The sequence below is a fragment of the Dendrobates tinctorius genome, unplaced genomic scaffold (assembly GCF_039654945.1).
Source record: "Dendrobates tinctorius isolate UK_male_01 unplaced genomic scaffold, ASM3965494v1 ptg000004l, whole genome shotgun sequence".
NCBI lineage: Eukaryota > Metazoa > Chordata > Amphibia > Anura > Dendrobatidae > Dendrobates > Dendrobates tinctorius.
In genome coordinates, this window is record NW_027361672.1 from 41523086 (window position 1) to 41545239 (window position 22154).

A 22154-nucleotide genomic window follows, 5' to 3' on the forward strand; every position below is an offset into this window, starting at 1 on the left:
GTGATTGGGATCATTATCTTGCTGAAATGTCCACCCTCATGTCATCCTGATAGATGACAGCAAATCTTTTTCAAGAATGTCTTGGTACATTTGTCCATTCATCCTTGCTGCAATCATATGAAGTTTGCCAGTGCCTTATGCTGAAACACAGGTCCACACTATGATGTCCCAACTTCCAAACTTTACTATTGGTATGGTGTTTTGGGGGGTTATATACAGTGCCTTTTAGCCACCCGCTGTTTACATAGATACCCGCTGTTTACATTGGATACCAGCGTGCAGCGTAGCTGATCGTCGGTCTCCCGCTGCCACATGCAGCGATGCGCGCTGGCCAGCGGGAGACCAACGATCAGAAAACGGCCCAGGACGATCCTGCACGATCAGCATACCCAGCAGGGGGGCCGGTCGCTTATCCATGTCACACACAGCGATGTCGCTGGCGAGATCGCTGTTGCGTCACAAAATCAGTGATCTCGCTGGCGATATCACTGTGTGTGACGGGGCCTTTATACATCCAGGTGTGTGCCTTTACAAATCAAGTCCTATCAGTTTAATTAAACACAGCTGGACAACAATTAAGGAGTAGAGCCATCTCAAGGAGTATCACAAGGAAATGGACAGCAAGGGACTTAAATATGAGTGTCTGAGCAAAGGGTCTAAATACTTATTATGACCATGTGATATTTCAGTTTTTCTTTTTTAATAAATTTGAAAAAAATTCAACATTTGTTTTTTTTCAGTCAAGATGGGGTGCAGAGTGTTCATTAATGAGAAAAAAATGATCTTTTTGAATTTACAAATGGCTGCAATGAAACAAAGAGTGAAAAATTTAAAGGGGTCTGAATACTTTCCGCACCCACTGTCTATCGTCACTAATGGTTCGAAAGCAAATGGGAACAATATCTTGTGCAAAACTTTGTTCTTTTCTGCATCTGTTTGTGATACTTATTTTGTAAGAACAGTCTATTTCTATGACTTCTCCAAGTATAAGCCACTGTAGGTGCTGAGACCTTCACCGACTGTTTAGAAAGGAGAGGAGAGCACTACTGAACACTAAAGATCCTTCATTATAGCGATCAGTGGGGGTCTCACACAGACCCTCACAGATCAAAACTTTTGACATGTCTCTGTGAAGCGAAAAAGTTTTCTGAAAATATAGTTACACTATGAATTAACACGTTTAGCATCATATATAAAGTGATACATTAGCTGTCTCTTTTTCTTCTTGTTTCAATCTATGCAATGTGTCCTTAAAATTTACATTTTCAGTTACAGTAAAGAAATTATTTTGAAAATAAGAACCTTCATTTATTGTATAATAGTGTGTAAAAAAAAGCTCATTTTTATTCTCTAGAGTTTGCCATAATGTCAGCACCAACAGGAACTAATGTGAAGAAATCGAGAACTGCAGCATATACAGGTCGATTATCAGTGCCACCAAACATATCCAATGAGGATGAAGATGAGGTTCCCATCATGGAAACATTTGGAGTTCTCCCAAGGACTTTTGATAAGAAAGGTAAACACAAAAGTTCTTATTTTTGAGCACGGGAGCAGAACATTGTTGTACAGATCACAAAAGCATCCAGACAGAAAGCTGGGTTAAATGTATATACTGTTTACATATACAGTATATTCTGCCAGGTGTAGATTAAGAAAGCATGTCTTGTATTTTTCAAGAATTCCAATATATTTTTAACACCCTTGCCAATCAAAATATTTATACAGATGGCAGCAGCCATAAGAACTGAGACGACAATAACTAGATCACTTGTTCCACTAATCAGGGAAAGTGTAGAAGATGACATAGTACTGTTAACTGAGGTTACCACATACATAGATCAGACATCAAAAATTTGACATTTCTGAAAACTTTTTCTACATCTGACATACTATATAATCAGTGAATATTTGTAAAGATACATTTCTTGTATCCCTGTTCATCAATAATATGTAAACTTTTCCAGAAAAAGAGATGATTCTTTTTTTTAGATTTTGACTTATTTTGGAAGGGATATGAGCTCAGTCCATATTAATTTCATTGCTTTTATGAGGTTTTTCTTATGCTATTCTTTTTATTTTAGAATGCATTATGAATGACTTAAAGGGAATATGGCACCTGTTTTCTACTACCTAATATGAGATCAGCATAATGTAGAGACAGAGACCCTGATTCCAGCGTACTGGTCTGCTTAGTCTAGTTTTTATAAGATCACTATTTTATCAACATGAAATTATCACTAGAAATGGGTGAGCACTAAAATGCTCGGATGCTCGCTACTCGAATCAAGCAATTCCTAATGCTCGTTTTGAGTAACAAGTATAATGGGAGTCAATGGGAAATCCAATTTTTTCCTGGCAGACGCTACAAGGCGGACTGGGGGGCAGTGAAAATGTTGAAATAGATGGAAAAAGTGCTTAACCTCTTCCCGACCGCCCACAGTAGATAAACGTTGGCGCTTGCTGGGCTTTGTGCAGCGCCGACGTTTATCTACTGTCGGCGGTTTTGTGCCCCCCCGGACCACCACATACCTTACAACACGGGGATCCCGATGCACAATGCATGCTGGGACCCCTGACATCATCGAGACCTGATTGGTTCAGGTCCTGATGACGTCAGCGTCACAGCAGCCAATGGGAGAGATCGCTGGGAAAGCTGCTTGTTTCCCGGCGATCTCACTCATTGTAACGCGGCTTCTCCTCTGATCTAACAATGACAGATGATCAGAGGTGAAGCAGCGTTACTGTGTGACTAGATCACTGCCTGGCACAGCTGATCGCTGTGGAAAAAAAATGATTTTTATATTTTCACGCCTCTACATTATAAACTTTACTGAAACACTTGGGCGTTCAAAGTGCTCACCACACATCTAGATAAGTTCCTTGGGGATCTAGTTTCCAAAATGGGGTCACTTGTGGGGGGTTTCCACTGTTTAGGTACATCAGGGGCTCTGCAAACGTGACTTGACACCCGCAGACCATTCCATCAAAGTCTGCATTTCAGAACGTCACTACTTTCCTTCCGAGCCCCACCGTGTGCCCAAACAGTAGTTTTCTCCCACATATGGGGTACCAGCGTACTCAGGACAAATTGGACAACAACTCTTAGGGTCCAATTTCTCCTGTTACCCTTGTGAAAATAAAAATTGGGGGCTAAAAGATCATTTTTGTGGAAAAAAAATGATTTTTTTATTTTCACGCCTCTACATTATAAACTTTACTGAAACCCTTGGGGGTTCAAAGTGCTCACCACACATCTAGATAAGTTCCTTGGGGGGGTCTAGTTTCCAATATGGGGTCACTTGTGGGGGGTTTCCACTGTTTAGGTACATCAGGGGCTCTGTAAATGCAATATGACACCCGCAGACCATTCCATTAAAGTCTGCATTTCAGAACGTCACTACTTCCCTTCCGAGCCCCACCGTGTGCCCAAACAGTAGTTTTCTCCCACATATAGGGTACCAACGTACTCAGGACAAATTGGACAACAACTTTTGGGGTCCAATTTCTCCTGTTACCCTTAGGAAAATAAAAATTGGAGGCTAAAAGATCATTTTTGTGGAAAAAAAATGATTTTTTTTATTTTCACGGCTCTACATTATAAACTTTAGTGAAACACTTGGGGGTTCAAAGTGCTCACCACACATCTAGATAAGTCCCTTGGGGGGGTCTAATTTCCAAAATGGGGTCACTTGTGGGGGTATCCACTGTTTAGGTAAATCAGGGGCTCTCCAAATGCGACATGGCATCCGATCTCAATTCCAGCCAATTCTGCATTGAAAAAGTCAAACGGCACTCCTTCTGTTCTGAGCTCTGCTGTGTGCTCAAACAGTGGTTTAGCCCCACATACGGGGTATTGGCGTATTCGGGAGAAATTGCACAAAAAATTTTGTGGTTCATTTTCTCTTTTTACACTTGTGAAAATAAAAAAAATGGTTTTGAAGTAAAATGTTTGTGAAAAAAAGTTAAATGTTTATTTTTTCCTTCCATATTCCATTCATTCATGTGAAGCACCTGAAGGGTTAATAAACTTCTTGAATGTGGTTTTGAGTACATTGAGAGGTGCAGTTTTTAGAATGGTGTCACTTTTGGGTATTTTCTGTCATATTGACCCCCCAAACTCACTTCAAATGTGAGGTGGTCCCTAAAAAAATGGTGTTGCAAATTTTGTTGTAAAAATGAGAAATCGCTGGTCAACTTTTATAACTTCCTAAAAAAAAAAATTATGTTTCCAAAATTGTGCAGATGTAAAGTAGACATGTGGGAAATGTTATTTATTAACTATGTTGTGCGATATCACTCTCTGATTTAAGGGCATAAAAATTAAAAGTATGAAAATTGCAAAATTTTCTACATTTTAGCCAAATTTTGATTTTTTTTAACAAATAAGCACAGATCATATCTAAAAAATTTTACCACCATCATGAAGTACAATATGTCATGAGAAAACAATGTCAGACTCAGTAGGATCTGTTGAAGCGTTCTAGAGTTATGACCTCATAAAGTGACACTGGTCAGAATTGAAAAAATTGGCCCGTTCACGAAGGCAAAAACAGGCTCGGGTGCGAAGGGGTTAATGGAAGGAAAACAGCATGGGGAAGACACATGGGAAGACTCCATCTCCTCTTCCTCCTTCTCCATCGCTGCCTCCTCAGCCCATCAAGTAGGAGAGAGGGGACAAAGGTTGTGCGGGTACTAGCCTTTGTTGCTTTCCTATTTCTCATCCTCCTCTTCTGACTTCACGTCTTCATTGTTACCTAATCTGTGCTGCGCAAATGAGATGAGGCTGGGTAATATCCCCCTGTTTCACATATTCCTCTATCTCTGTCAAGATCCAGGATGGGGTTTTGTCTTTGGCCCGTCCTGGTCAGACAGGGGTTAATTGTTTCTGCCTCTCTCTGGCAGAGGGTGGCTATTTAGTGGCCACTCGACCTAGGTCCAGTGTTAGTTATACTCCTGCCCTCGGCTGAGTTAGTTGATCTCTGGCGTACATGTGCCTTGTGCCTGATAACTTGTTGCTTGCTTGGTTTTGATCCGGTTCCATCCCTGTTATGAGTTCTGCCTGTCCCTCTTGTACTCCGCTACCTTCTCTGTGTATGACTCTCTGCCTGTGACTTGACTATTCTCTGCTCATCCCTCTGGTACCGCGCCACCCTCTCCGTTTATGACCTCTGCCTGTTTGACCTGCGTTTCCCTCTCCTCTACTACAGGATCCCTGCAGTTAGTATATTACATCATCTGCAGCAGTAGGATGCTAAGCCCCGCCCCCTGCAGTAACAGGATCGTAGGTCCTTGTACTCCTTACTACTTTCAGTGTCGCAGGTCCTGTCTGCTTGAACTTTCACTGCAGTATCGTACCCCGGGCCCTCCCGTAGTGTGGGTAAGTCACCCTGCTCAGCCGTGGCAGTTTGCCGACGCTGACAGGATCCTGACATTATAACTGACCGTTGCCTTTTTTTTTTCCTGTGTGTGTGTGTGTGAGATGGATCCTATGCACGCTCTTTCTGAGCAGGTAAAGCATCTGACTCAGATGTCTCAGAAACTCATTGGGGAACGAGTCCTGGCTCATTCTCAGCAGCTGATCGCTGACACTGTGCAGGGGGTTTTATCATCGGGGGCTCAAGATGTTACAGTAGTTTCCCCTGAGTCCTCGGTTAAATTACCGGATACCTTTTCTGGAGATAAAAAGGAATTTAAAGTTTTCAAGTAGGGCTGTAAGCTTTTTTTCTCATTAAGACCGCACTCTTCTGGGGATGAAAGTCAGAGAGTGGGGGTCATTATGTCTCTGTTAAGGGGAGCCCCCCAGGCTTGGGCTTTTTTCCTTCCGACCACTGCCCCATAGCGTATGACTGTGGATGCATTTTTTGAGGCCCTAAGGCATATTTATGATGAGCCTGATCGGGTGCGTATGGCTGAGGACATGGTGATGAGTGTATGTCAGGGGAAGCACTCAGTCGAGTGGTTTTGCTCAGAGTTCAGACGCTGGGCTGCTGAGGTCTTCTGGGATGATGCCGCCCTCCAGGGCTTGTTCCATAGAGGCCTGTCTGAACATGTGAAAGATGCCTTGGCACTCCACCCTTCGCCTGATTCTCTGGAGGATGCTATGACACAGGCCGTCCGAATGGATCGCAGGCTATGGGTGAGAGGAGTGATGCAGATTGAGACCCCGTTATTCTCCCAAGGAATGGGAGCCAGTCCTACATTGGGAACCATCAACCTCAAAAAGAAGAAAGGAGACGACGGCGCTTTGGAAAACTGTGTTTTTACTACAGTGATTCTGGACATTGGAAAAAGGACTGCCCCTCCTGCCCACCGACTAACAAGCGGCTGAGTCTGGGTGATCATCTTGGAGGTGACTCAGACTCTCAGGTACCCCTTTCTTCATTTTCTAAGATACTGATAAAGGTGGAACTTGGTGTTAAGAACTGTTTTTTCCCTACTTCAGCTTTTATGGACTGTGGGTCATCCTTGAACCTGATTGACTCCAAGCTGGTGGCCAGCTGTAGATTAGGGACAGTTAGGTTGGAGACTCCTATAAAAATAATGGCCATTGATTCTACACCTCTCACCAAGGACCGTCTCCATTTCTTTTCTGAGGAATTCACCCTCAGGGTGGGGGCCCTTCACGAGGAGCGTATGTCATGTTTTGTTTTGGATAACCTCTCTGCTGGCCTGGTGTTAGGGTTTCCCTGGTTGCAACGGCATAACCCAATTATTGACTGGGGTTCCCGGGATATTGTTAAATGGGGACCTAATTGTTCTGAAAGATATCTTGCTACTGTGTCTGTGTCGTCCGTTGGTCTGAAAGGTATTCCGGAGTACCTGAAGGACTATATGGACTTTTTCTCCGAAAAAGAGGCTGAAGTTTTACCACCACACTGCCCATTTGATTGTGCCAGTGACCTGGTTCCAGGTGCTAAATTGCCCAAGGCCCGCTTGTATAACATTTTGGGTCCCGAGCGGGCTGCTATGAAAGAATACATTTCCGAGAGTCTTCGTAAAGGACACATTTGTCCTTCTGTCTCTCCCGTGGCGGCGGGGTTCTTTTTCGTAAAGAAAAAAGATGGTGATTTGCACCCATGCCTCGATTTTCGAGAGTTAAACAAGATAACTGTGAGAAATACTTACCCCCTCCCACTTATTCCTGATTTGTACAACCAGTTGTCTGGGGCTTAGTGGTTTTCAAAATTAGATCTACGGGAAACATATAACCTTATCCGGGTCCGGGAGGGAGATGAGTGGAAGACTGCTTTTCTCACTACTGAAGGGTTGTTTGAGAATTTGGTCATGCCTTTCGGTCTGACCAATGCTCCAGCAGTCTTCCAAAATTTCATAAATCATTTGTTCTCTGATTTTATTGGACGTTTTATGGTTGTGTATTTGGATGACATACTTATCTACTCACCTGATAAACAGGCTCACATTGGTCATATTCGGGCAGTTCTCCAAAGGCTCTGGGAGAACTGTCTCTTTGCTAAGCTAGAGAAATGTTTATTTTTTGTTCAGGAACTGTCTTTTCTGGGAATCATTGTGTCTGCTGAGGGGTATCGCATGGATCCAAATAAGGTGCAGGCAATTGTCGATTGGGTTCAACCTTGTGATTTGAAGGCTCTGCAGCGTTTCCTAGGATTCGCTAATTATTATCGCAAGTTTATAAGGGGGTTCTCACAGGTAGTTAAACCTCTCACAGATATGACTCAAAAGGGGGCTCATATCAAGAATAGGTCAACAGCAGCGATAGTGGCATTTCAGTTTTTAAAAAAATGTTTCATGTCTGCTCCGGTTCTTATTCAACCAGACCAGTCTGAACCATTTATTGTTGAGGTGGACGCCTCAGAGGTGGGGGTGGGGGCGGTGTTGTCCCAAGTACCCGCCACTTTGATTAATTTAAGGCCCTGTGCCTTTTTCTCTAAGAAATTCTCCCCTGCAGAGAGAAACTATGATGTTGGGAATCGAGAACTTCTGGCCGTGAAGTTGGCCTTTGAAGAATGGAGGCATTTTTTGGACGGGGCTGTACATCCTATAACCGTAATTATGGACCACAAGAACCTAGTTTACATTGAGTCACTAAAAGGTTGACTCCTAGACAGGCTAGATGGTCACTTTTTTTTTCCCGATTCCAGTTCTCCATCACTTTTTGGCCAGGATCCAAAAATGTCAGAACTGATGCCCTGTCACGCAGTCTGGTCTGGATCCGGTGTCCCCCCCTGAACCTCCATTCTTCAGCCTGGGGTGGTGGTGGCAAGTATTTCTAATGTGTTGGAGTGGGAGATTCGGGAAGCTCAGTCTCTTGCCCCTCCGGCTAAGCCGGTGGATAAACTTTTTGTACCAGCTCAGTTTCGTCTCAAGGTCCTTCGGTAGTTCCACGACTCAGTTCTGAGTGGACATCCAGGTATCTCGGCTACCCGAAAGGCCATCGGTAGGATATTGTGGCGGTCTTCTTTAGCCTCTGATGTTGGGGAATTTGTGTCTGCTTGTGGTGTATGTGCCTGTGCGAAAACCTCCCATAACCGGCCTGCCGGGGAATTTGTGCCACTGCCAATTCCTGATAGACCATGGACCCATTTGTCCATGAATTTCATCACCAATCTTCCCCCTTCCAAGGGAAATACCGTCATTTGGGTAGTGGTGGACAGGTTTAGTAAGCAGGCACATTTTGTACCCTTGGCGGCTCTACCTAATGCGGAAACGTTGTCCAGATTGTTTGTTGAGCATGTGGTACGGTTGCATGGGGTACCGTTGAATGTGGTGTCTGATAGGGGGCTACAATTTGTTTCCAGATCTTGGAGGGCATTTTGTAAGAGGTTGGGTATTGGTCTGTCTTTTTCATCCGCTTATCATCCAGAGACTAATGGACCAATCAGTCTCTGAAGCAAATTCTGCGTTGCCTGACCTCAGCCCGACAGGATGATTAGTGTACTGCGTTACCTTTGGCCGAGTTTGCGTTTAACAACCGCAGTAACCAGTCTACAGGTACATCTCCCTTTTTCTGCAACTATGGGTTTCATCCACATTTTGAAGAGTTCTCCCGTTTGGACTCTGGGTGTCCTGGGGCGGATGAGACTATCCAGCGGTTAGGGGAGGTATGGCGGGAGGTCCAGAGTAACATTACAAAGGCTCAGGCTAAATATAAGTTTTTTGCAGACAAAAAACGGTCCGTGGGGCCGGTGTTCCAGGTTGGGGATAAGGTATGGTTGTCTACCAAGAATATAAGGCTCAAGGTCCCGTCTGCGAAGCTTGGACCTAAATTTATTGGTCCCTATGAAATTACTGAAGCGGTTAACCCGGTGGCTTTTCAGTTGCGTCTCCCGCCGTCTCTACGGATCCCCAATGTGTTTCATAGGGCCCTTTTGAAACCTATGGGGTCCTGTGGGGAGGGATCATTGTCTTCCCCGCCACCGGTTTTGGTAGACGGGCAGTCTGAGTGCGAGGTGGAACAAATTGTTGACTCTAGGTTGGTCCGTCGTGCTCTTCAATATCTTGTGCATTGGAAAGGCTACGGTCCTGAGGACCGGTCATGGGTTCCTGCCCGATCGGTTCATGCGGATCGGTTGGTCCGGACCTTCCATGCCAAGTATCCTGAGAGACCCGGGGGTCCAGTGGCCCCCCATTCAGAGGGGGGTACTGTCATGACCCAGGACGGGGTTTTGTCTTTGGCCCATCCTGGTCAGACAGGGGTTAATTGTTTCTGCCTCTCTCTGGCAGAGGGCGGCTATTTAGTGGCCACTCAACCTAGGTCCGGTGTCAGTTATACTCCTGCCCTCGGCTGAGTTAGTTGACCTCTTGCGCACGTGTGCCTTGTGCCTGATAACTTGTTGCTTGCTTGGTTTTGATCCGGTTTCGTCCCTGTTACGAGTTCTGCCTGTCCCTCTTGTACTGCGCTACCTTCTCTGTGTATGACTCTCTGCCTGTGACTTGACTATTCTCTGCTCGTCCCTTTGGTACCGCGCCGCCCTCTCCGTTTATGACCTTTGCTTGTCTGACCTGCATTTCCCTCTCTACTACAGTATCCCTGCAGTTAGTATATTACATCATCTGCAGCAGTAGGATGCTAAGCCCCGCCCCCTGCAGTCACATGATCGTAGGTCCTTGTACTCCTTACTACTTTCAGTGTCGCAGGTCCTGTCTGCTTGAACTTTCACTGCAGTATCGGACCCCGGACCCTCCCGTAGTGTGGGTAGGACACCCTGCTCAGCCGTGGCAGTTTGCAGACGCTTACAGGATCCTGACAATCTCCACCTGGTCTGCATGCAAAGCTTTATGTTTAATTGTCAGCAGTGACTGATTAAGTAGGAACAGAAGCGGGATCATTGTGCTGATGATGGCGTCATCGCCACTCACCATCTTTGTGCAGTCCTCAAAATCTTGGACAACTGCACAAATTTCAGACATCCATGCTGTCATGTCGGACACTGTTCACACCAGGGTGTCCGGCAGACAGCGGTAATACCCTATTCCACTACAGTATTGTCATGTCGGACACTGTTCACACCAGGGTGTCCGGCAGACAGCGGTAATACCCTATTCCACTACAGTATGCTCAGGGACTTTGTTGGGTATTCTGTTCCAGTCGGGATAGGGTTAACCAGGTTGTCATGCTGGCTGAGGGCTGGGCCACGCCCTTGGTCTTTAAATAGTCCGTCCTGACTATGGGCGTCGCCGACTATAGCTTTTGCCTAGTGCTAGCAATACCGGTCAGCAGTGGTGGTTTTGGAGCGTCTGATATCTGGTGCAGTATATCTCTCAGTTGTTCTTTCTCCTATCTGTTATATATATATATATTTGGTTGCCCTTGCACATTATTGTATTCCCTTGTGTATTAACGGTGTGGTGCTTCTTTTACCCCTGTCCATACGTATTTATGGGGTCTGGTGTCTGGTCCCCTCACTGGGTGGAGGGTGGTGGGTTCAGCTTAGGGCTGGACAGGAGACAGGGACAGGGTGGAGGCCCAGGCCTCAGTGTAAACCCTGGGTTGAGGGACAGACAGGGTTTTCCCTAGTCTGAGGGACACTGCAGGGGTCCCGGGGTTTTAGCCTAAAGTAACCTAGGCATACCATGACATTATAGTCGGCCCAAATACTAAAGTAAAAAAAAAAAAAAAAAAATATAGATAGGGAATATAGGGGTTACTTACTATGGATCCTATACTTTCCCTAACCAAGCAGCTGGAGGCTCTATCCATACAGGTCACTGAACTTAGGGGGGCGGTCCAGCAACAAGGCCTGTCAGCTCCTGCGGTACCTGCTGAGGCTGCAGCCAGGGCAGCTGAACCCAAGTTTCCCCTTCCTGAACGATTTGCTGGTGATCGTGGTAAGTTCACGTTTTTTTGTGAATCATGCAAATTGTATTTCCGTATGCGTCCACATTCCTCAGGTAATGAGGCTCAACGCGTGGGCTTGGTGATTTCTTTGCTGAGTGGTGATCCACAGGCTTGGGCCTTTTCACTCCCTTCTGACTCACCGGCATTTGAGTCTGTAGATTTTTTTTTCTCTGCTCTGGGTTTGATCTATGACGATCCGGATAGATTAAACTTAGCAGAGTTTAAGATACGCTCACTACTACAGGGTGAGCGACCAGCTGAGGATTACTGCACGGAATTCCGGCGCTGGGCGGTGGACACGCAGTGGAATGACCCTGCGCTTAGAAGTCAATTTTTGCATGGGGTTTCTGGAAGGGTTAAACAGACTCTCCTAATGTACGAGACTCCCGCCTCTCTGGAGGCTGCGATGGCACTTGTAGTACGCATAGACCGCCGTCTCCATCAGGGGGCGCTGGTTTCGTTGCCTCCGGGAGGTGGGGGAGTTGTAGGTGAGGTTGCCTCGGGTGAATCCGTGGAACCCATGCAGATCGCTGGTATAGCACAGTCACCGAGTAACAAGCCTAAACGTCCTTGGCACAGAAGGCAGGGGGTTTGTTTTTTTTGTGGCAAAGGAGGACATTTTATTAACGCTTGCCCCCTGGTACCTAAGAAGGGTGCGCCGGCGGAAAACTGATAGGCTCAGAGGGTTTGGAGGAGTCTAGTCTGAGCCTTCGTGTATCCTCCGTCATGGTTTCCCAGTGTATGCTCCCTGCTAGGGTAGCACTTGGGGGGCAAATGCTCTCTATTACAGTGTTTGTTGATAGTGGCTCAGCTGCCAATCTCATTGATGAGAAGTTCGCGCATACAGCGGGATTTCCGGTGGAGAAATTGCCGAACCCCATCCGGGTGGTTACCATCAATGCTTCCCCGTTGTCTCAAGGGGAGATCACAGAGTGTGTGTTGGATATACAACTCCACATTGGAGTATTACACTCAGAGCGGGTAACTTGTAAGGTGCTTAGTAACTTACCGGCTCTGATGGTTCTGGGTTTTCCATGGTTGTCAATGCATAATCCTGTTATTTATTGGAAGACCCAGGACATAATTCAGTGGAGCAGGGAGTGTCAGGAGAGGTGCCTGGCTACATGTATTTCCGCTTTGACTCCCAGTATCCCGGAGCCGTTGCTGGACTATGCGGATGTATTTTCTGAGAAAGGTTGTTCAGAACTACCACCGCATCGCCCCTATGACTGTGCTATTAGGTTGAAACCAGGGGCCACGTTACCTAAAGCTAGAATGTTTAATATCTCAGGTCCCGTGAGGCTAGCTCTCAAGGAGTACATTGCGGATAGTCTGAGCAAGGGTCATATTAGACCTTCCTCTTCTCCTCTGGCTGCTGGCTTCTTCTTTGTTAAAAAGAAGGATGGTGGTTTACGCCCGTGTCTGGATTTCAGAGAACTCAACCAGATTACGGTTCGTGATCCTTACCCTATGCCACTTATACCCGATTTGTTCAACCAAGTGGTTGGTGCCAAGTGGTTCTCCAAACTGGACCTCAGGGGGTGTACAATCTTATAAGAGTCCGTCAGGGGGATGAGTGGAAGACGGCATTCAATACCCTGAGGGTCACTTTGAGAGTTTGGTAATGCCGTTTGGGTTGACTATGGCACCGGCGGTCTTTCAACATTTCATAAATGATGTCTTCTCTCATTTGTTGGGGAGATTTGTTATAATTTATCTAGACGACATCCTCATTTTCTCTCGCGACCATGATACACATATAGAGCATGTTAAACAGGTCCTGCAGTTGCTCAGAGAGAACAGGCTCTATGTCAAGCTTGAAAAATGTGTGTTTGTCGTACAGGAGCTACCGTTCTTGGGTTATATAATCTCCGCCTCAGGGTTTAAGATGGACACCGCAAAGGTGCAGGCGGTACTACATTGGGATCGGCCTGATAATCTTAAGGCGCTTCAGCGATTTCTTGGCTTCTCCAATTACTATAGGAAATTTATTAAGAATTTCTCTATGATTGCCAAACCACTTACTGACATGACTAAGAAGGGTACTGACTTTTCTGACTGGTCTGAGCCTGCGGTACAGGCATTTGAATTCCTCAAGAATAGTTTTGCCTCAGCGCCCATTCTGGTGCAGCCCGATGTCTCCTTACCGTTTGTCGTGGAGGTGGATGCGTCGGAGGTTGGAGTGGGGGCTGTACTGTCTCAGGGCCCATCTTGGGCCAAGTTGCATCCGTGTGCCTACTTCTCCAAGAAGCTGTCGCCTGCGGAGCGTAATTATGATATTGGCAACAGGGAATTGTTGGCCATCAAATTGGCATTTGAGGAGTGGCGACACTTCTTGGAGGGGGCTGTTCATCAGATTACTGTGATAACCAACCATAAGAATTTGCTTTATTTAGAATCTGCTAAGCCCCTGTCCTCCAGACAGGCTCGCTGGGCATTATTCTTCACCCGGTTCAACTTCATTGTTACCTATCGACCTGGTTCGAAGAATATTAAGGCAGACGCTTTATCCAGGTGTTTTCCTGGTGGAGAGTTATGTGAAGAGCCGGTGCCTATTCTCCAAAAGGGTGTGGTGGTATCTGCCATCACGACAGAAATTGAGGCAGAGATTGCGGAGGCTCAGGAGGAGGTACCGCCGGGGTTGCCTGCTAATAAATTTTTTGTGCCACTACATCTACGCTCTAGAGTGTTAGGCGAACATCACGACTCGGTACTGGCAGGTCATCCAGGGGTTAAGAGCACTCTGGAACTGGTATCGCGTCGTTTTTGGTGGCCTAAAATCCGGCAGGATGTGGCCTCATATGTGTCTGCCTGTACCACGTGCGCACGGGCCAAGACTCCTCATTCCCGTCCCGCTGGTAGGTTGCAGCCTCTCGGGGTGCCCAGTAAGCCATGGACTGAGATTTCCATGGATTTTATTACAGACTTGCCCACCTCGGCGGGGAACTCGGTCATTTTGGTAATTGTTGATAGGTTCTCCAAAATGTCACATTTCGTTGCTTTACCATCTTTGCCCAATGCTAAGACTCTTGCTCAGATATTTATTCGCGAGGTGGTCAGACTTCATGGTGTCCCATCTGACATTGTGTCTGATCGAGGTACGCAGTTTGTGGCAAAGTTTTGGAGAGCTTTTTGTTCTCGCCTTGGGATCAAATTATCTCATTCATCGGCTTTCCACCCTCAGTCGAACGGGCAGACTGAGCGGATGAACCAAAACCTGCTTTGTTTCCGACAATCAGGAAGAGTGGTCAGCGTTTCTTCCTCTGGCAGAATTCGCAATAAACAACCATTGCCAGGAATCGTCTGGGGAATCTCCTTTTTTTTGTGTGTATGGTCAACATCCTCAATTTTGTACCTTGCGTCAGGGGTGCTCGGTTGGCGTCCCTGAGGAGGACCAGTTGGGAGCTCAATTGTCGTCTGTTTGGAGGAGAGTCAAGCAGCGCTTGTTGAAGGTGGGTTCCAGGTACAAACGGGTGGCTGACTGCAGACGTGTGCCAGGTCCGGACCTGTGTGTGGGTGATTGGGTGTGGTTATCTACAAGGAACATCAAGCTCAAGATACCGTCACTTAAGTTGGGTCCCAGGTTCATTGGCCCATTTAGGATCTCCGCAGTGATCAACCCCGTGGCATTTCGTTTGGAGTTGCCGGCTGTGTATAAGATTCATAATGTGTTTCACAAAGCATTGCTAAAAAAGGTCGTGGGTTTGGTGGATGGTTCTCCCGGGCCACCACCTCCCGTCTTGGTGGATGGCGCGTTGGAATTTGAGGTGTCCAAAGTCGTGGACTCTAGGGTTGTGCGTCGCACTCTACAGTACCTGGTACACTGGCGTGGCTATGGTCCTGAGGAGAGGACATGGGTGCCGGCCTCGGACATTCATGCTGATCGACTGGTTACTATGTTCCATCGTCGCCATCCGGACAAGCCAGGTCCTCGACATGGTGAGGTTCCGGAGGTCCCTCGTAGAAGGCGGGGTACTGTCATGTCGGACACTGTTCACACCAGGGTGTCCGGCAGACAGCGGTAATACCCTATTCCACTACAGTATTGTCATGTCGGACACTGTTCACACCAGGGTGTCCGGCAGACAGCGGTAATACCCTATTCCACCACAGTATGCTCAGGGACTTTGTTGGGTATTCTGTTCCAGTCGGGATAGGGTTAACCAGGTTGTCATGCTGGCTGAGGGCTGGGCCACGCCCTTGGTCTTTAAATAGTCCGTCCTGACTATGGGCGTCGCCGACTATAGCTTTTGCCTAGTGCTAGCAATACCAGTCAGCAGTGGTGGTTTTGGAGCGTCTGATATCTGGTGCAGTATATCTCTCAGTTGTTCTTTCTCCTATCTGTTATATATATATATTTGGTTGCCCTTGCACATTATTGTATTCCCTTGTGTATTAACGGTGTGGTGTCTCTTTTACCCCTGTCCATACGTATTTGTGGGGTTTGGTGTCTGATCCCCTCACTGGGTGGAGGGTGGTGGGTTCAGCTTAGGGCTGGACAGGAGACAGGGACAGGGTGGAGGCCCAGGCAGGCACACCTTCAGTGTAAACCCTGGGTTGAGGTACAGACAGGGTTTTCCCTAGTCTGAGGGACACTGCAGGGGTCCCGGGGTTTTAGCCTAAAGTAACCTAGGCATACCATGACACATGCCCACTGTTCAATTGTTATGTGCAGAGGCTAACCAGAATACCGACGGGCATGGGAGTGTTGGAGCTGGTATTCTACAACTGGCCTCTGCTGCTCACCAAACCTTGCCAGCAGGTGGAGTGTGGAGTTCCAGCATGTGGTGATGTCGCACACCAGTCGGTGAACTGGCACTTGTATGCGCTGCTATAGCATTGCCAGAGTGGTGAAAGCTGTATCTGACTTGCAGAAATGGGCGCTGACATAGCGTACCATGACTTGAAGCTCTGGTTAAATGTGGGTAGGTTTTCAGAAACTGCCAAACTACCAAGTTGATCACGTGGGCCAAGCATGGTATGTGTGTTAGCTTGCCAAGCATCATAGCTACCACCAGGTTATGGCCATTATCACACATGACCATGCTTAATTGTAGGTTCAGCGGCGAGAGCCACAGATCTTTCTGGTCTGTTATTCCTTTCAATAACTGTGCAGTGGTGTGCAGTTTGTCTCCTAGACAAATTAGTGTCAGCAGAGCCCGTTGTCGCTTCACTGAGCCAGTGATGTAGAGCTTGCAGCTGATGTGTGCTCTATGATAGCATGTCGGAGATGGAGGATGAGGAGGAGTAGGGCGGAGTGTAGGAACTGGTGTAGTAGGTGGAGGAAACCTTGATAGACGTAGGGCCATCATTCCTGTGTAGAACATGTGCCATACCTGGGTGGGACTCTGCAACGGCCTCCACGATGTTCACCCAGTGTGCCATTAGTGAAATGCAGCATCCCTGACCACAATCGCTTGTCCATGTGTCAGTTGTTAAGTGAACAGTAACCGTGTTGATAAGGACACGGGTGATGTTCCTGGACTTATGCTGGTATAAGGCGGGTATGCTACAGCAGGAGAAATAGTGGCAGCTGGGACTGAGTACCATGGGTGGGCTGCCACAAGGAATTTCAGAGCCCCATATTGGCCACATTTTCGAGCACTCTTGAGACTCCATCTAGGCTCCATCCCAACTCCTCTTCCACCCCTCAAACATTCCACAGTCCCACTGCCCACTCTTGGAAAAACTCCACTTCTACACCATGTCCTCACCAATCACAGTTCCCATAGAAGACCATATCATATACACTTCCAAAACAAAAGTTGTTGGCTAAGATATTTTAAGCTGCCAGCACAACAAGGTACACGCTTTTGGCAAGGCCCTACTGCACTCTAACCTATTAAACATTTGTTAAAACATCCAATGCTCTTTTTAAGTATATTTTAATTTAGTTTTCTTTAACACCTTAGTGACCAAGCAAATTTTGACCCTAAGGACCGAGCCAAATTTTACAAGTCTGACCAGTGTCACTTTATGTGGTAATAACTCTGGAATGTTCAATGGATCCCACTGTTTCTGAGGCTATTTTTTGTGACATATTGTACTTCATGAAAGTGGTCAAATTTCTTCGATATGACTTGTATTTATTTATGGAAAAAAATGAAATTTGGCAAAAATGTGGAAAATTTAGCAATTTTCAAACTTTTAATTTAGGGACAAAATAGTTCAGAGATAACATCTCCCACATGTCTATTTTTCATCAGCACAATATTGGAATTTTTGTTTGTTAGGAAGTTAGAAAATTTAAAAGTTGACCAGCGATTTTTCTTTTTTCCAACAAAATTTATAAAACCATTTTTTTCTAGGGACCACATCACGTTTGAAGTAACTTTGATGGGTCTTAATGACAGAAAATGCCCCAAAGTGACACCATTCTAAAACCTGGACTCCTCAAGGTGTTCAAAACCACAATCAAGAAGTTTATTAATAGTGATGAGCGAATAGTGAAATATTCGGAATTGGGAAAATCAGCACGAGTAATTTATAGTATCTGTGTATTTGTATCCAATGCAAGTCAATGGGAAAGACAAATATTTTTCTGCTGGACCCAACAAACAGGTCTGGGGGCCTGATAAGAAAAGCTGAAATGGATGGGAACATGCTAAAACTAAATAGAAACAGCATGGAGAAGATGCCTGCATGCCTTTCTGACTCACCGCGATAAATGAAAAGCTGGCAATTCATCTGCCATGTACAGTAAAATCATAGCAGGAGACGACAGGATAGAGTAGACAGATTGCATACAGTATATACACATAGAATAGATAGATATATAACTGTCAGTGACATATACAATTAGTGCAGTGTGTGTGCAGATTACTGTACATGTATTTAATTAATAAAAGATGATTTTTCAGAAAAAAAATGGTGTGTGCTCCTGTGTAATTTTCTTAACCAGCAGAGGGAGAACCGATGGCTGGGTGCAGATGTTTATAGCCTGGGAAGGGAGTAATACCCATGGAGCATACCAGGTTATTAATATCTGCTCAAAGCTGTATACTTAGCCTTTACTGACTATAAAGATGGGGGATCCCCCCAAAATGACGTAGGGTCCCACTATAATTAATAACCGCCAAAGGCTAGGTAGATATTTGCAGGCTGATATTAATAGCCTAGGAAGGGGCCAGAGACACTGGATCCCCCCTTCGGCTAAAAACATCAGCTCTCAGCCACCCAGAAATGGCGCATCTATAACATGTGCCAATTCTGGCACTTAGCCTCGCTCATCCTACTTGCCCTGTAGCTGTGGCAAGTGGGATGATGTCACCTTTGTGTTGTCAAGTGTCTTCAAGCCCAGAGGTTTGTAACAGAGAGGCATCAATAAGATGCCGTTAGGCGTCGGGTTCCTGCCTTTGCACAGCAGGAATCCCAGGCCTTGCCTTCTGCGGTCTCCCATTCCTCTCCAGCCACAGAGAAGCCTGCTCAGCAAAGACATCGTTCCCAGTGTCTTGCTCAGGCTAGTGCTGTCAGGTTGGTTGCTGCTGCCACCTCTGGTTCAGTTTTAGCAATCCACACTAGCCTGCAGCGAGCAGCTCCAGAGTCTGTCCTTTTTGCAGCCTACTGAGCATGCTCATGGGACAACCTCTCATTGGAGGTCGGAGGTCACATGCTCAAGTCCTCAAGCGGCTCGGATTGGACCATCAGGAAGGTCCCGGAAGGACGCTCGGCTAGTATAGATTCATTTGCTTATGGGGTGTATGATGATGGATGCAAGTATCTGGTGACTGACTCATTTCAAACCCCTACCCTTGGTTGTGTCTGTTGTTAGGGTCTTGTGGTTAGAGTCAGCACCTGTCAGTGGCTAGGCTATATGCCACAGTGCTTCCAGGTCAGCACCTCACTTAGCACCATATTGTGCCATCCAACACAAGGCACATAAGTACCGCATCTACCATGGTGATGGCCCCCTTGGTTCCGGCCCGGATACACAGCGGGGACTCCTCCTCCTACACTCCCCCATCCTGTATGCTCGCCAGTCCTCTGGCGAGGGCTTGGGGAGGCCTGGGTTGGTGTCTTGAGACGAAAGTTTCCTTTGCCATACAAACTGATCCTGTTCATAGCGTTCGGGGGGTTTGCCAGCTGTTGACCGCTCGGAGCGTCTTGGTTCAACTGTGGTGGAGTATTCTGGGGTGGTGGAAGGTGGCGGGTCAGTCGGGCCTGGTGGGTCGACTGGGTCTGCTGGGATATTATTCCTTGAAGTGTCCGTTTGTACTGCTGGGAGGTCTTCCTCATCGTCCTCATCCCATACTGCTGGCAGAGGTTCTGAGATCTGAGGCGTAGTCTCAGGTCGTGTGGGGTCGGTGGAAGTACAGGGCTGTAACATATTACGGTGCACGGTACAGGTAGGGAGATCCCCGTCTTTCTCAGGTTGTATTTCGTACACTGGCCCGTCGGGGCTTACTCGGCGCAACACTCGATATGGACTCTCTTCCCAGCGGGGTTCCAGCTTGTTCTGAGGGCGCTGATCTTGTACGAGTACCCGATCCCCAGCCCAGAGGTCGATGGGTTGAGGCAGAGTCCCCCCTGGATGTTCCAGGTCCTGGAGTTTTGTGTGGACGATTTGGTGCAGGGTTTGTAGCCGTTGCCGGTGGTTCCGGACCCACGATGAGACCCCTGTCCACAGTTGTTGCTCTTCCGGATTTAATTACACCTCCGTGATCCCCTTGCCTTCCCGGCCAAACAGCAAGTAAGGGGTGTAACCGGTGACTCGGTGTACCCGGTTATTATAAACCCACACCAGTTCAGGGATGTACTCAGGCCAGCAGGCCTTCCGGTCGCTCTCCAGAGTGCGTAACATTTGAAATAGCGTTCAATTAAATCGTTCGCAGGCCCCATTCCCCTGTGGGTGGTACGGAGTGGTCCGGGACTTATCTATACCATATAGATGGTGTAGCTCTTCCATGACCTTTCCCAGGAAACATGCCCCCTGATCTGAGTGTATTCATTGGGGGCAGCTGTATACTTGGATAAAGCTTTTGCAAATCGCGTAGGCAGCCGACTCTGCAGTTTGATCTCGGGTAGGCGTTACCATGGCGAATTTGGTGAAATGGTCCACCATGACGAGACAATGTTCATACCCCTGGTGCGCGGGGCCAATGGTCAAATAGTCAATCATCAAGAGTTCGAGGGTTGCTGATGTTAGTATTTTTTGTACTGGGGCCCGCTGTGCGGGTGGTTTAGCTAGCTCGCATAGGCGGCACACCCAGCAAGCCTCTTCCACTGCAGTTTGTAAGCGAGGATGGTACGCCATTTGCTGTAACCAGTGAAAAGCCTTTTGAGCCCCGAAATGAGCCCCTTTTTCAAGGGCCTCTCGAGCTAGTTCACCAAGTTGGGCTCCCGGCACGACTACCTGCCAAGCTGTTCCTGATGTTGTCCGCGATACTGCCTTGCGGTACAATAGTCGCTTTCTGATCACTAATTTCTCCCATTGGCGCAGCATTAGCAACGTGTCCTGAGTCAAGGTCTGCCTCTGGGAGTCATTAGGTATTTTGCCGGTGGCCACCCATTGACATAGGGGTCCAATTTCTCCATCCTCCTGCTGTTGCTGGATCCTCTTATCACAGGGTTGTTCTAGCATGCCTCTTGGGGGCTCCATATGGGATTGTTCTCGCGTGGTGGCCGTGAGTCCGGCAGGGGCCAGAGCGAATGGCGTTTCCTCTCCTTCCAGTTCATCATCTCGACTTTGCCCTGGGGTTGTATGCCGGATCCTGGAGAGGGCGTCGGCATGCACATTCTCCGCTCCCCTTTTATAGATGATTTTGTACTTGAATTTGGCCATCCGGGCCACCCATCGTTGCTCCAGAGCCCCTAATTTGGCATTTTCGAGGTGGGCCAGCGGGTTATTGTCAGTTCGTACCACCACCTCGGAGCCCGCCAGGTACTTTGCGAACCGCTGTGTCATAGCCCACACTGCTGCGAGGAGTTCGAGCTTAAAGGAGCTGTAATTGTCGGTATTACGTTCGGAGTCGTGGAGTGATCGACTGCCGTAAGCGATCACTCTTTCCCGGCCGTCTTGGACTTGGGACAATTCAGCTCCTAGCACGTATTGGCTCCCATCAGTGTGCAGTATGAACGGCTGCAAGAAATCCGCATACGCTAACACCGGGGCGTCCAAGAGAGCGGCTTTGAGATCTCGGAAGGCCTCTTCTTGCGGTTCGCTCCACTGAATCTTTCACCCATTCGCTCCAGCAGGGGCCCCTTTCAGCAGGTCTTGCAGGGCTCGAGCGCGTCATGCAAAGTTCTTTACGAAGCGACGGTAATATCCGGCCAGCCCCAGGAAGGCTTGTACATCTTTTACCGTCTCGGGAGTAGGCCACCCTTGGTTCGCAGCGTCCTTTTCCATGGATGGTCTAACGCCTTCGGCGGAGATGGTATGCCCCAGGTATTCGATCTGTGTACGAAACAAGTAGCATTTCTGGGGCTTTACCTTCAACCCGTACTTCTGCAGCCGCCCGAGCACCTGCCCCAACTGCCGCAGGTGGTCCTCAAATGTGGCGGCATAGATGATGTTGTCCAGGTATATCAATGTGGCCTCGAAGTTGAGATCTCCCAGACACCGCTCTTTCAGTCATTGGAAGATCCCAGGGATGTTGGCCAGCCTGAACGGCATACGATTAAATTCGAACAGTCCCATGGGGAGAATGAACGCGGTCTTGGCACGGTCTTCCTCTGACATTGGCACCTGCCAGTACCCGCTGGCCAGATCTAAAGTCGAGAAGTATGTCGCCTTCCCCAGGGCGGATAGGGACTTCTCTATCCGAGGCAGCGGGTATGAGTCTTTGATGGTACAAGCATTCAATTTCCGATAGTCCACACAGAACCGCAAGGTGCC

General features: G+C 47.4%; 1 protein-coding gene across 1 annotated transcript in view; it reads left to right on the plus strand.

Annotated features, from left to right (window-relative positions):
- F13A1 (coagulation factor XIII A chain) overlaps window positions 1–22154 on the plus strand; it is a 309831-nt gene that overhangs the window by 17839 nt on the left and 269838 nt on the right. Inside the window, exon 2 of the mRNA XM_073567328.1 lies at window positions 1355–1519. Within this exon, the coding sequence (XP_073423429.1) occupies window positions 1366–1519 (154 nt within the window). The 5' untranslated portion in view covers window positions 1355–1365. The remainder of the gene's footprint in view (window positions 1–1354; window positions 1520–22154) is intronic.